The sequence below is a fragment of the Scophthalmus maximus genome, chromosome 8 (genome assembly GCF_022379125.1).
Source record: "Scophthalmus maximus strain ysfricsl-2021 chromosome 8, ASM2237912v1, whole genome shotgun sequence".
Taxonomy (NCBI): Eukaryota; Metazoa; Chordata; class Actinopteri; order Pleuronectiformes; family Scophthalmidae; genus Scophthalmus; species Scophthalmus maximus.
The window spans coordinates 4,652,671-4,665,260 of NC_061522.1; the positions used below are offsets into that span (position 1 = coordinate 4,652,671).

The 12,590-nt window shown below is 46.4% G+C and overlaps 1 protein-coding gene across 1 annotated transcript in view; it reads right to left on the reverse strand.

The window, feature by feature from the left end:
* Positions 1-12,590, reverse strand: part of grin2ab (glutamate receptor, ionotropic, N-methyl D-aspartate 2A, b) — a 93,498-nt gene that overhangs the window by 64,036 nt on the left and 16,872 nt on the right. Inside the window, exons 3-4 of the mRNA XM_035637956.2 lie at positions 10,701-10,925; positions 10,414-10,572 (exon numbers count right to left, since the gene is read on the reverse strand). Coding sequence (XP_035493849.2) covers positions 10,414-10,572; positions 10,701-10,925 — 384 coding nt within the window. The remainder of the gene's footprint in view (positions 1-10,413; positions 10,573-10,700; positions 10,926-12,590) is intronic.

Consider the following 12,590-nt stretch of genomic DNA (forward strand, 5'->3'; position numbering starts at 1 on the left):
CGTGCCCTATGAAAGGGCCAGGGCAGGGCCTGGAAAACTTTTGATTGCCAGTTGAAAAGGGCAATTTGCACCCGAGAGGAAAAAGGGCAACCCATTCCTGCCCCCGTGAACGCCACTGGTCGTCAGTGTCACGGCTGACTTGAGTCCCCACTGTGGGAGCGACGCCCGAGCCTGGGAAGGCGCAGGCCGAGCCGCCGGACGTCAGCTGCGACGGCTCCGGTTGTGCGCAGCCAGCGTCAAAAGCAAACCGCCCGACAGTGACGCTGGCGGTGTTAACATAAGCTGCTCTTTGTTTGTGTGCTGTTAATCCGACGCCAGCACAGTGGGAGAGCTATTTGTGTTCCAAAGGGACGGGCTTACAGCTTTCTTCAAAGATAACTTAAAGAACGTCCCGGTCACACAGCGCGTCTCCGTTTGGTTCTGGGGAAATTGATAACGACGCCGATTGCAAGGCGACTTGCTATAGCTGCTTACGTCGACTACTTACTGTAGCCGGTCAGCCACAAGCGATCGGAAATATCCGTTTTTGTTTTTTTACTTGCTCTGGGCCATTCACTCTCAAGATCTGCACGTCTAAACCCCTCTGCGACCCAGCAGCCAAGCTCACAAGTTGTCACTAGTTTATTCCAAAGACGTATTCGTGCCAGTGGTCCCGTCTTGACGGTCATGCACACCATTCCTCTTTTGTGGGGCGCTTCACACGCTGAAAGGGAACGCTAAACAAAGAGAGAATAATGCGACGGCTAGCAAGCGCCTACAGTGTCCGACAGCCATCGATGGAACTTACTGTGTAACTGCTGGAAATGGCTAACACATAATGGGGATGTTACTGTCTGAGCCAATGCATTAAACGCAACCATTGTTATTATTATTTGCATCATTTTTTGGTGTGTGCATACCCGCCGCCAGGTAAGCATAAATGCGTGCACTTTCTACGAGTGGACATAATTAGGAGCCTTCACTCACAGCCAGGTAAATACACTCATTTTCCAAATTAAGTGCGGTGCAAAGCCTGGTCTTGCATAAACACTGCGACACACGAGCACCGAGCGCCTCTTTGTCTGGATAAATTGCGATTTCTCTGGGGCTGTAAAAAGGCAGCGCGTTGGTAACAACTTAAATGGATTGCGTTGACCCTTACGACTTCATGTCCACATTATTAGATGCAAATTTTATTTCCCTCAAAGCAATGATGTGCCACAGGCCTTGTGCAGAGTGGGAGCGGAGGGGCATGATTTCGCCACTTAAAGTGGAAGCATCGCTGCTCTCTCATCCTTCTCCAAGACAGCGATCCATTCAGCAACGTTCAGATAACGCCAAGCAATTTTTGTAGAAGAAAAAAAGCGGGATCTCCCACTGTTGCCGCTGGGCAGGTTGTGTAGTATTAACTGTAATCCCCCCCCCCCCCCACTTCTACTACAACATCTTTTTTTCATTTTGTTATCATCAACATTTCACTCATAGCTTTAGTGCCACAGCAGAAAGATCTATTGCAGCGAATAAAAAGATGTGTCGAAGGTGCACTTTACTACGGCTCTACATTCTCTGACACCACAACACAAACCAAGACCTCTTTGTGTATCTGTCTTGGTGTTGTCAGTTGCCTTCTTCTTCTTCTTCTTCTTGGCACATCGTAGCTCAGAGGAGATCTGGTCCAGTGAAATGCACTTAAATCTGCCAATCATACCCTTAAAAGGCTGGATATTTGTCGTCTTTTCAGAGCATTAATCAAGTCAAGGAAGAGGCACAAACACGCATTTAACCGCAGTGCGTTTAAATATTTTACAGAGCAATCTACCAAATTGATCTTTTGTCCAATCACCTGTCATTTGATCGGAGGCTTATTTGCCGGCTTGACAATGCCCCCTGGCCAAAGCAAATATCCACTGAGATGTGTCAGACAACGAAGTGAAACTTTAACTCAGCATCCGGAGAGGAGAGGCTGCACAGAGAAATTCAGACTTGATCAACAGAGAGTTCAAGAAAAAGGACTACAGGAAAGTAAAGTGAGTGTGACTGAACATCACCTTCCGGAGATGAAAAGCACTCAGAGTTGAAAAGGGATGATGGGGAGTGACCGTCTCAGAGCCAAAAAACTACAATTCGATTGCCCTGCGAGGATGAAAACCGCTTCGAGGCAAAGAAACATGACTAGAAGCTGCAGCTCTTTCTTCTAACTTCCACACAGTGCTTTGTGTCACGGCCAAGAGAACATAGTTGTAACCAAAGGTACAGTAGTTGTTTTTTTTAAAGTTTTTTCTTTGCTGCTTTTCCAAATTCACTTAATTGAATCGAAGTGTAAATTAAAACTTGTGAGTAAAGGTGTTTCTATGAGTATTGTACCAAGCCTGGTAAAGGTGATTTTTGCTCACATGTGGAACAGAATGGAATTATATATTTTAATCCATTTTAGGGCCAAACTTTTAAATACATCTGGGGTTGTTACTGACACGTTTGAATTCACATATGAGATAGTTTAGCTGAGAAACTTTTCATCAGAACTGGATTGGAAGGAAACAGCTGGCGATCGAGTTTATTATATGTCTCCCACTAACAACAACAATAACATTAACAAACACTGTAACAGGAAACAGATTTGCAAGCATGTATGATATTAACAAGAACAAAATGCATTGCAGCACAGACTTGGTTTCTACAAATTTATTAATTGTATTAATGTTATGTTATTACATTTTATCATATCTTCTTGGATGTTTAGTTTCAAACATAAATGATGCTCTTTCATCTACTGTACCAGTTAGCGTAGAGCTAACTTGGCAGATGTTTGCTTTCACTGGAGAAGGAGATTTCATTGTGTGTTTAGGTTAAGTATGTGATTTTCACAGTATTGAGCAGGTTTGTTTCAAGGGTAACCATACAATAATCCACAATATAGGTCAGTTCATATATACATGTATATATAGGGGAGATTTACAAGTAAGTTGACGGCTGCATTTGTCTCTTATTATCTGCAGTTGCTCCTTTCAGAAGACAAATGTGTAGCAAATGTGTTTACTTGTTACTTAACTTGAAAAGGTGAATATTAACACTACAGTGTTACTTTGTAATGCCGGCAGCTTTATGTTGGACAGATATGCGAGTGGTATTGATTTTCTCATCAAATCCCTCCGCTGGAAAGCAAATGGGCTTTTTCTCGACGATCATAAAAAGACTTTAATGACATCCCATATTTGAGATCCGAATTGGATTGAAGTGACATTCCAGCGCAGCAGTGCCCGATTAACTCACCCGCCATCAAGACACTACACGACTTTCTGTGCTTGGGTCCGACGGAAGAATCATGAAAAATGAGAATAACCAGTTTGTGAATGCGGCTGCATCAAGCACAGCGCAAGTGATCGGCGGATGCGTTAAGCTGTCGATTCAGCAGAGTGACCGGGCTGTGTGCGTACTGTGCTGCTCACCAGATGTTGACTGTGAATCACTCGAGTGTTTCTTGATGTCAACACCGACGAAGAGATCCCACCGTGTTCCCAATTTTTTTCCCTTCTTTTTAGGCGTTTTAGTTCAGATGACGAAATGAACCAGAAAATATTTGTGTGATACAATCCTTTTCACACATTTACAGTGTTTCAAAGAAATCCCCCGGGTTAGCGTGGAGGCAGGTGGAAGCACGGACGGGATCTGTGAGATTCACAGCTTCCAGTTGTGTATCGGTGTGGTGCCCAGCCAAGCTGGAAGGAACTGGGCATCAAGACCTGTGGTGTGAACGCAGCCAGAGAACCTCGACAGGCAGAACAGTACTAAATGCTCCAGTCTGGTTTAGTCACCATAGTAACCATGTTAACCCTCCGTCTCTCTCTCTCTCTCTCTCTCTCTCTCTTTCTTTCTTTCTTTCTTCTTACCCACACACACAAACCCATCATCCAATCTTGCATCCGTGTGGGTTCAAGGTCTGCAAGATTTCCCAAAGCTTTTCTAACACAGCTGGCTGTTCCTCTCCCAACCACAGCCGCCGGAGATTAACTACCACTGTGCATGCTACAGCTGGAAGACACCGGAAGACTCAGAGGGACACATCACAATAGAGAGACAGAAACCACAGATGGGGTGGCAGTGGAAGGAGAGAAAGATGGAAACAGGAGGTGAGACAGAGACACAGGGCTCAAGGAGACGGGGACACATGAAGAAAAGTAAAAGCTAGAAGGCAAGAAAAAAAATTAGAGGTGAAAGTAGGGAAGGACTTAGTGAGTGAATGACACGGCGGCGCATACTCTGCAAGTGACAGCAGGTGAGAGGAGCAGGTGTTAAATATTAAAGCAACTCTGCAGAGAACCTGCGCAAATGGCCTATACTGATATGGGACATCCCGGGCTGGGACACACACGGTCTCATGCATGCACACACACACACACACACACACACACACACACACACACACACACACACACACACACACACACACACACACACACACACACACACACACACACACACACACACACACACACACACACACACACACACACACACACACACACACACAAGCGCGCAGACACCTAGTGGCAGCATCCCCACCACAGTGGCAGAGCCAGAGCAGAAAGAACATGCATGTTTAATTCACAACCTTCCATTTCAGCATGTTCGTGTTCTTATGCTACACACTGTGACCCCCAACCCCCACCCTCTATCCCCCACACACACCGTGACGGGGGGGGAAGACGAAAGAGGAGATGAACAAGGTTGGCGGAGAACGAGCGAGCGCATATGGGGGGTTGAGGTAAAGCCAACAACGTTTCTTATTTCCCAAAGCGGCCCCTCAGTAATGGAAGTACAACATTCCAAACTAATTCGGCTCCTCTCCCGGGCTTACACATGCCCTTTCTCCCCATCAATTCCGTGTTTCCGAAACATGTCTCCCTTCGCACAGCACACCATCGTCCAACTTCCAACTGCCAGTAGATTTTTTTCCTGACTGTTCCACACTGACGTGTATTACATGGGAGGCAGAGACGGGGAGAGATGGAGAGAGAGGGCAAACTAACATTGATCCATTTGTTTTCATTAAGGGGGGGGAGGGGGGTTGGCAAAAGAAAAATGGATTGGTTCTTTGATTTGCTCGGCCTCAACCGATTGGGCTGGAATTTATTTTGAACATTCTGGCAGACGTACAGGGAGAACGGGCAGAAAACACAAACACCGGGGGACAAAAAACAACATTAGCGTCAACCCAGGTTTCCAGGGTTTGTCCCAGGCCAGAAGATCAGATCCTTGGCTTATTAAAAGCATTTCCTAACATAAAATTTTGTCATTGTGAGTATGCGTGTTGGTGAACATGTGTGTGTGTGTAAGTCATCTGGGGACATTTGGACCCTGAGCTTGAAAGGAGGCTGTTTTTTTCCTTTTGCCCAAAGACTGTCATGCTAAACATCTGTGAAAGCTGGTTATAGGAGGGTCTGGGGTCTACTTCATGTGAACTGCAGCAGGCAGCGGAAGAGACTTCATTTCAGCCCAGGAGCTGAAATGATGGCGTAGACGAACCCCATAGAGTTCTTCTCCTTGCACAGTGTGTAAACTACAGGTATAGCAATTTATACTTTTTAACTGCATTTGTACAAAGCCATTTTTTGCGTATACGGTGGTGAAACACCGTATTAGAATCAAACCTTCCACAACTAAAATGTCACTTAGTTGAGCTCATACCACTGCCAAGGTACAACAGTCCTGTTAAATTCAATCAAACTGCCCCAAATTGCACACACTCATAGATATAAGTCCCTTAACTATAGCTTATTTTTTTCACCAAGAACCATGAATTATTCCCTATCGGCAATCGATGAAAATGTAAAAAAAACAACAAAAAAAAAAAACGCCCTATCTTGCAATGTTAAAGGTGACATATTATGCTCATATTCAGGTTGATACTTTTATTTTTGGGTGACCACCTGAAAAGGTTTACATGTTTAATGTTCAGAAAAGGCATCAGTGTTCTCATACTGTCCATTCCTGCAGCTCCTCTCTTCACCGTCTGTCTAAAACGCCTGGATTTCATTAGCCCCGCCCCCTCCCGATAAACCCCAGTCTGCTCTGATTGGCCAGCTGGCCCGGTCTGTTGTGACTGGTCGACCGATTTCAAAATGTGTAGGAAAGGGCACGCCCCATCATCAGAGAAGTAGAGATTCTCATATTGCAGGCGGGGTTACCCCCGAAAGAGTCAGACTGTGACATCACCGTGGGAGAGAAATCTGAACCAGTGGTTCAGAGCCAGGCTGTCGGGTTTAGCCGGCACACAAACTGTGGAAAAAAAAAAGTCCACTGTCGTTTTGTTCGTGGGCTGGCAGGCTCCACAGATAGCCATTCATGTGCACAAACACTGAAAAGGGGTGATTTTGATAATATGTCACCTTTAAAGAAAGTGATAGATCATTTCCAGGATCCACGGCCAAAATCTTTGATCCCATCTTTTCACCAAATTTCACGGAGATCCATTTTGTAGTTTGGCAGACAAACAAACAAACATTGGCGGAGGGAACTGAACAAACAAATCCCTGTGCTCACCACTTCAAATAGACACATTATTCCGCAGTTGAAAAAGCTGCTAAAAAAACGTTCTGCTCTCTGGAGGAAAACTCTCGACCTGTAACTGAGCTCAGCATTCATAGGGTGAAGCAAACTCAAGAAGATCTTTACAGATAAAAAAACCCAACCTCTCATTAAAAACAACAACTGAGATGTTGTTGCAGTAAGTCGCTGGTCTCCACACTGTTGTTTGCGGGGATGCCTGCTCAGCCTGCTCCCGTCTACGTGATACAGTGTGACGGCTGCGTGGCCGGCGGCGGCTGATAAAACAAGGACAACCGGAGAGAAAGCCTTTACTTGAAATGTGACACGATCGCGACAGTGGAGTTTGCATTGTTGGCCGCTTAATGCTGCTTTAACACCGAGCTGCTTTTCACACTTGCACTGCCCACCTCCACACACTGTATATCTATTATTTCGGAGCACTTGCCTGCCCGCTCAAGTTTTCCTCCCTCTTCTTTACTTCGTGTATTTCCTTGGCACCACGTTCTCTCCGTCTAAATCATGTGATGTGTGGAGTGCCACTGTACTTAGCCAGGATGCTCAAGGCGCCGCAGGACGAGCCGCTCACCGTTCTCTCTGCCCGACTATAGACTTGATTGTGACATTAACGGAGTGAATGTGTTGTGTAGAGGATGGAGAGAGACAGAGAGTGCACAGGGCTCTGCCTGCTCAGGATGCAGAAATAGCAATATTGTCTGTGAGCCCACAGTAATCAGGCTGAATTGTTACCGGCCCGCTGGGATTTCATTCGATCCTCCAGATTACCGGCACACCGCTGACAGCCGGTATGAAAGCAACAGTCACGCGGCCGATGAGCATCACACCGTCACAGGGCCAGACCTTTGTTTCTTCCTCTTCCCCACAGATATAAAATAGGCGCATCGCTTTTGCCCTTGTTTTATTTTAGGCAATTCACACCATTGGAGATCCACGCGGCGGAATCGTCGCGAGGAGCCGACATAATTGAGACGAGTGCCACAACAGAGCAGGGACGCGTGTCAGCTCGCCGAGAGCGCTCATCATCACCTCCGCGGTAATAGGTTTGCCGCTGTCACCGGCAGAGAATCCAGAAAAGAAGAAAAGAACAAAAAACACAGTGCCACAGCGTGCACCATCACGATCGCTGCTGAAATGATTCATTGATTCCTCACTTCAGTTAATCAACGGGAAATCGGTTTTGCCGGCAGTTGCGATAATTAGATCATCCTTTGAGTGATTAATCGAGCGAGAACCCCCCCCCCACGCCCCCAAACCTTTGCCGGTTGCAGCTTTTCAAATGTGACAATTTTGCTGGTGTTGTCTTTATTCCGCGTCTTCCTCTTGTTTGTCCGGCTGTCTTCCCCCGCTGTGTTGTTTATCTCTGTTTCTATGGTTCTGTTTCTATGTGAATGTGCATAGTGTGTGTGTGGGGGGGTGGGGGGGTGGGGGGTTCAGCCGACTAACCAGCGCGACTGAGCCTCATCTTCCAATCCCCAAACTCCCCAAACCAGCTGCAGGACTTAACCCCCGGGTGTCGTCCCTCCGGACGCCTTCGTCAGATCGCTCTAGTCCCTTCCACCGGTGTTAGCGCCGTGGCCACGCTCACTGCCTGCGTCTCTGAAGTTACTTGCCAGCAAGTTGCCTGCTTCTACCTCCCTATTAGTCTGTCTACCTGTGGCCCCGGCTCCATCACTCGGCACCCCCTGCAATATCCAGCCACGTCCGGCCCTGTTTTCATCCGTAATCCTGTATTGGGGGGCCAGCTCTGCCTCCACGCCTGCCTGCCGTGCGCAGTTATCCGGAGACCAGTCAAACCCCAGAACCTTTGCCTGCACAGGTTCCTAAAAAAACGGGCTTTAAGCACCTCGCCCAGTCTGCCTCGCTGCTCCACCTCCGTTGTTTTTGCAATTGCTTCTTACAATGAACTTCATGCAAACAAAGGAGCAGAGACGTCGAATTCGCCAAAGTAATGAAGACAAACACAACCAGGTACAGATCAGAGGACATTGTCTTCTGCATGATTGATGAGCAGTTTTCACCATAGACGACACAATTACCCCAATTAATCCGATAGAATTAAATGAGCGCCGCAGACTTAATCATGACCGCTTCGCCGATGAGTAACCATTACAGATTGGGCACCTTATTCATATTTAGAACGAGGATGCAGAAATCATCAATATCCTCTCGCACCAGACAGGTGCAAGTCTAACTAATCTAATAAACGATTGGCTGACTGGCTCAGGTTCCATACCCGCCTGCCAGCGGGCGGATTTTTTCCCTTAATTTAAACCAGGCACCACTACAGGTCTGGCCCGTGGGAACAGTTGGTTAGTTTGAGGCAACACACACACACTCAGGCTCACACCCGGGAGCTGCAAGGAATGACCGCACTCGCTCGGGTGCTTCAGGGCCAGTAAACAGCTCAATCAAAACAGTTGGGGGTTAAACAACTGGTTTAATAGTGAATCAACGGTGGTGATTGATTGTTCATTTTATCTATGATTATATCATTAATGGGGCATTTGGTAAAAAAATAACCTTCACATTGCAGCGTCACTCACCTAACTTCAGCTACTGTAACTCCCACTGTTTCTCTTACCTTCCTCCCTCTCTCTCTCTCTCTCTCTCTCTCTCTTAGCCTCTTTTCTCAAACACACACACACACACACACACACACACACACACACACACACACACACACACACACACACACACACACACACACACACACACACACACACACACACACACACACACACACACACACACACACACACACACACACACACACACACACACACACACACACCATCTCCCATCAACTCGTACTTCAAACGGCTGCTGTATTGCGGCAGTTATTGGTTCCTGTGTTTCGGCGGCTGTGCCCTGGGAGATTTTAAAGCTAAAGAAACCGGTTGTGTTTTTATCAAAGCCTCCGCAGTTTGTCTGTCAGTCGGCAAGGTCTACAGAGTCAGTACCAGAGAGAGAGAGACTTCTGCTAAGAGAGAGATACACATCTCTAACTTTGCGCCGAGCATCACGCCAAAATAAAAATGAAAATCCAATCTTGAAGGAAATTTTTTCTCTTTTTTAAGACCTAGGAATCTATTTTTCTGACATCCCACTGAGCACCAGACACGATACAACCACATACACCAGTGGTTTTTTTAGCCCTGTTTGAGACCAAGCAGGGGAAATAATTGATCGTCCGTTTGAAAAAATAAATAATGTACCAAAGGATGCTGCAGACTTTATGCAAAGACTTCTTCTGACCTTTTGAATACTTTGCTTCTCTTTAACTTTTTAAAAGGGTAATTAACATAAAATTCAATTATCTGATTCAATCCATAGACTGAATCAACAACTTCCAGTGCCTAAATACCAAGTCTTTCAGTGAAGTAAGAGTCCGACCACATTTGAAAAAACATGAGTTGAAAAGCATTATTCTATTATTCTCCCACATTTACAGCCGGCCGTGAGGAGGGATCACAACTCCCTGATCTCACTTCCACAACACAAACACTGCGTATACAAAGAAGCGGGAGTATGTTTTGTCTTGTGTGTGTGTGTGTGTGTGTGTGTGTGTGTGTGTGTGTGTGGTGAGTGTGTGTGTTTGTGTGTGTGTGTGTGTGTGTGTGTGTGTGTGTGTGTGAGTGTGTGTGTGGGTGGTGAGTGTGTGTGGGTGGTGAGTTTGTGTGTGTGTGTGTGTGTGTGTGTGTGCGTGTGTGTGTGTGTGTGTGGTTGGTGAGTTTGTGTGTGTGTGTGTGTGTGTGTGGGTGGTGAGTTTGTGTGTGTGTGTGTGTGTGTGTGTGTGTGTGTGTGTGTGTGTGTGTGTGTGTGTGTGTGTGTGTGTGCGTGCTTGAACCGGTCAGCGTCACGGTCATTCACCTTGTCAGCCATTATCATCGATGAGCCTCCGTGGACTCCCAGAACTGGAAGCTGTGTCTGAACGGACAGGAAGTCAAGGATCTGGGCAATGGCCTCCTGATCTGTGCCATCGGCAAACACGATGCCATGGAGGCGGCTGCGTGACAGAAGCTCGCACACCTTGGGACACAGGGAAACACAAGCTCAGGCCATAAGCGAAGGTCGGTCTGTGCGTGTGTGTGTGTGTGTGTGTGCGTGCGTGCGCGTCTGTTAGAGAGTATGTGCATGTGTGTGGACGTGGTGATCACCTGTGTAATCACAGACTTTGGGTCCGTCTCGTTGATCCTCAGTGCTACCACGGAGATGTCAAGGGCATCGTCGGGGCGCCGAGGCGGCAGGAGCTCCTGATCGGAAACGGGCCGAGTCTGGCCCATGATCACACCCACACTGAGCCCTGGAGGCTTCTGAGACGCCACAGGCACCAACATTTGGGAGAGTAGGAGTAACATCCAGCCCACTACGCCCATCATACCCTAGAAAAACACACAGAAACACCAAAAAATGAACACAGAGAAATATCTCGTGAAGTCACACAACCAAACCTTTTTTTAGGCTTCAATTTATGTTACCATGCTGACATGTGGTGATTATAACAATATATCATATAATAGGTCATCAAAAGCCTGTAACAGGTAGATGAGACATAGAATAGATGAGACATCTATTATATGATATATGTTCAAACACAGTCACTGTAGAAATATATTTTAAATTGAAATTTTGTTTGAGTCTCGAGTCTGTTATTTTTCTATCAATACATATAGATCTGTATATAATACAATAACATATTGTTGTACTATAAACACACATTTTTCTTTTGTCCTATAGGACAAGCGATATCTTCCACTTCTCGCCATCTTTGTTTGTTGGGAAAGAAATTGATTTACGCCTCTTGTAAAAAATGAGTGGGAAAGGAAAAATCTATTTTACTTTTTCGTGGACAGAATATATTTCTACACCAGCAGGACGAAGGAGTCTTGCGTATTCTGAACATGTATTCAAAAAACACACTAAATGTTGTAAAACGACCCGCCGGGGTTTCTCGAAGATTGGCTCGTATTAATCTTCGAGAAAAATCGGTGACTCAGATATGTGACTTGAATTTAATCATTAGTGAAAGTCTCGAGTGCAAAGAACAAAAAAACAAAGATAACACGATAGGAATAAACATGGGCCCCGGAGTTTATAGTCCTCTTTCATTTACTTCTGTTCCAGAGTGAGCAACCATGAGGAGACCAGGGTTGGACCTAACTTTATTTTATTTTTAAAAAACGCTAATAGGGCTTCATAAGAAGCTTTAAATCTCTCCCCCGCCGCCTGCCTTTATTTATTTGAACATAATCTATGCCTGTAGGCCGCGTTCGCAGTACAGTGCCAACTCTTAATGGATAAAATAACCCTGAAATAAATGCAATCTGATTTGATCCCATTCACGGCGGTTTGAGGGGAAACGCTCAAAAGCGCTGACGGCGCTCAAGTGTCGGCGTCCATCAATAACATTCCCCCAGATGAGAGATAACACTTCTCCTCAACTCCGGGGCCCTATCCTAACCGAGTTCCAGTCAAATACGGAGGAGTCTTCCCCCCCCCCCCCCCCCCCCCCCCCCCCCGCCCCCCGTTCCAGCTCCGCTCCCTGCGTTACCTTTTCCCCTGTAACGTGAGCAGATCTGGGAAGAAGCCGACGAGCGGAGGTAATGCAGTGTGAAGCGCCGCCGGTCGAATGAGGGCTAATGAAACCGCGATGATGCGAAACGCTACGTTGCATCTCCGCCAATTTCTTGCACCGCCGCAGTCCGGCAGAGCTGGAAACAAAAAAACACCCCGGGAGGAAACATCACGTCCACAGAATGAACCCACTGTCTTTATAGTTCTCCATCCTCAACTCCCCTCGGTTTTTCATTTCTTTTTTAAAAATCTTTTTTGCGTCCATGTCTGCTGATCATGTCTATTAATTTTTTAAAAAAAAACCATAAAAAACCCTTCTCTCTAATCCTGCCAATCTGTCTTTCCAGCTGGGTTAGTGTATGTATCTGATCCATGTCATTTCACACCCGGTCTAATCAGGCCAGTTAGTCAAGTCAGTACGTTCCCAGCTTGCTCCTCTCTGCCCTGGCGCCCACAGACTAGCCCGCAGCTCC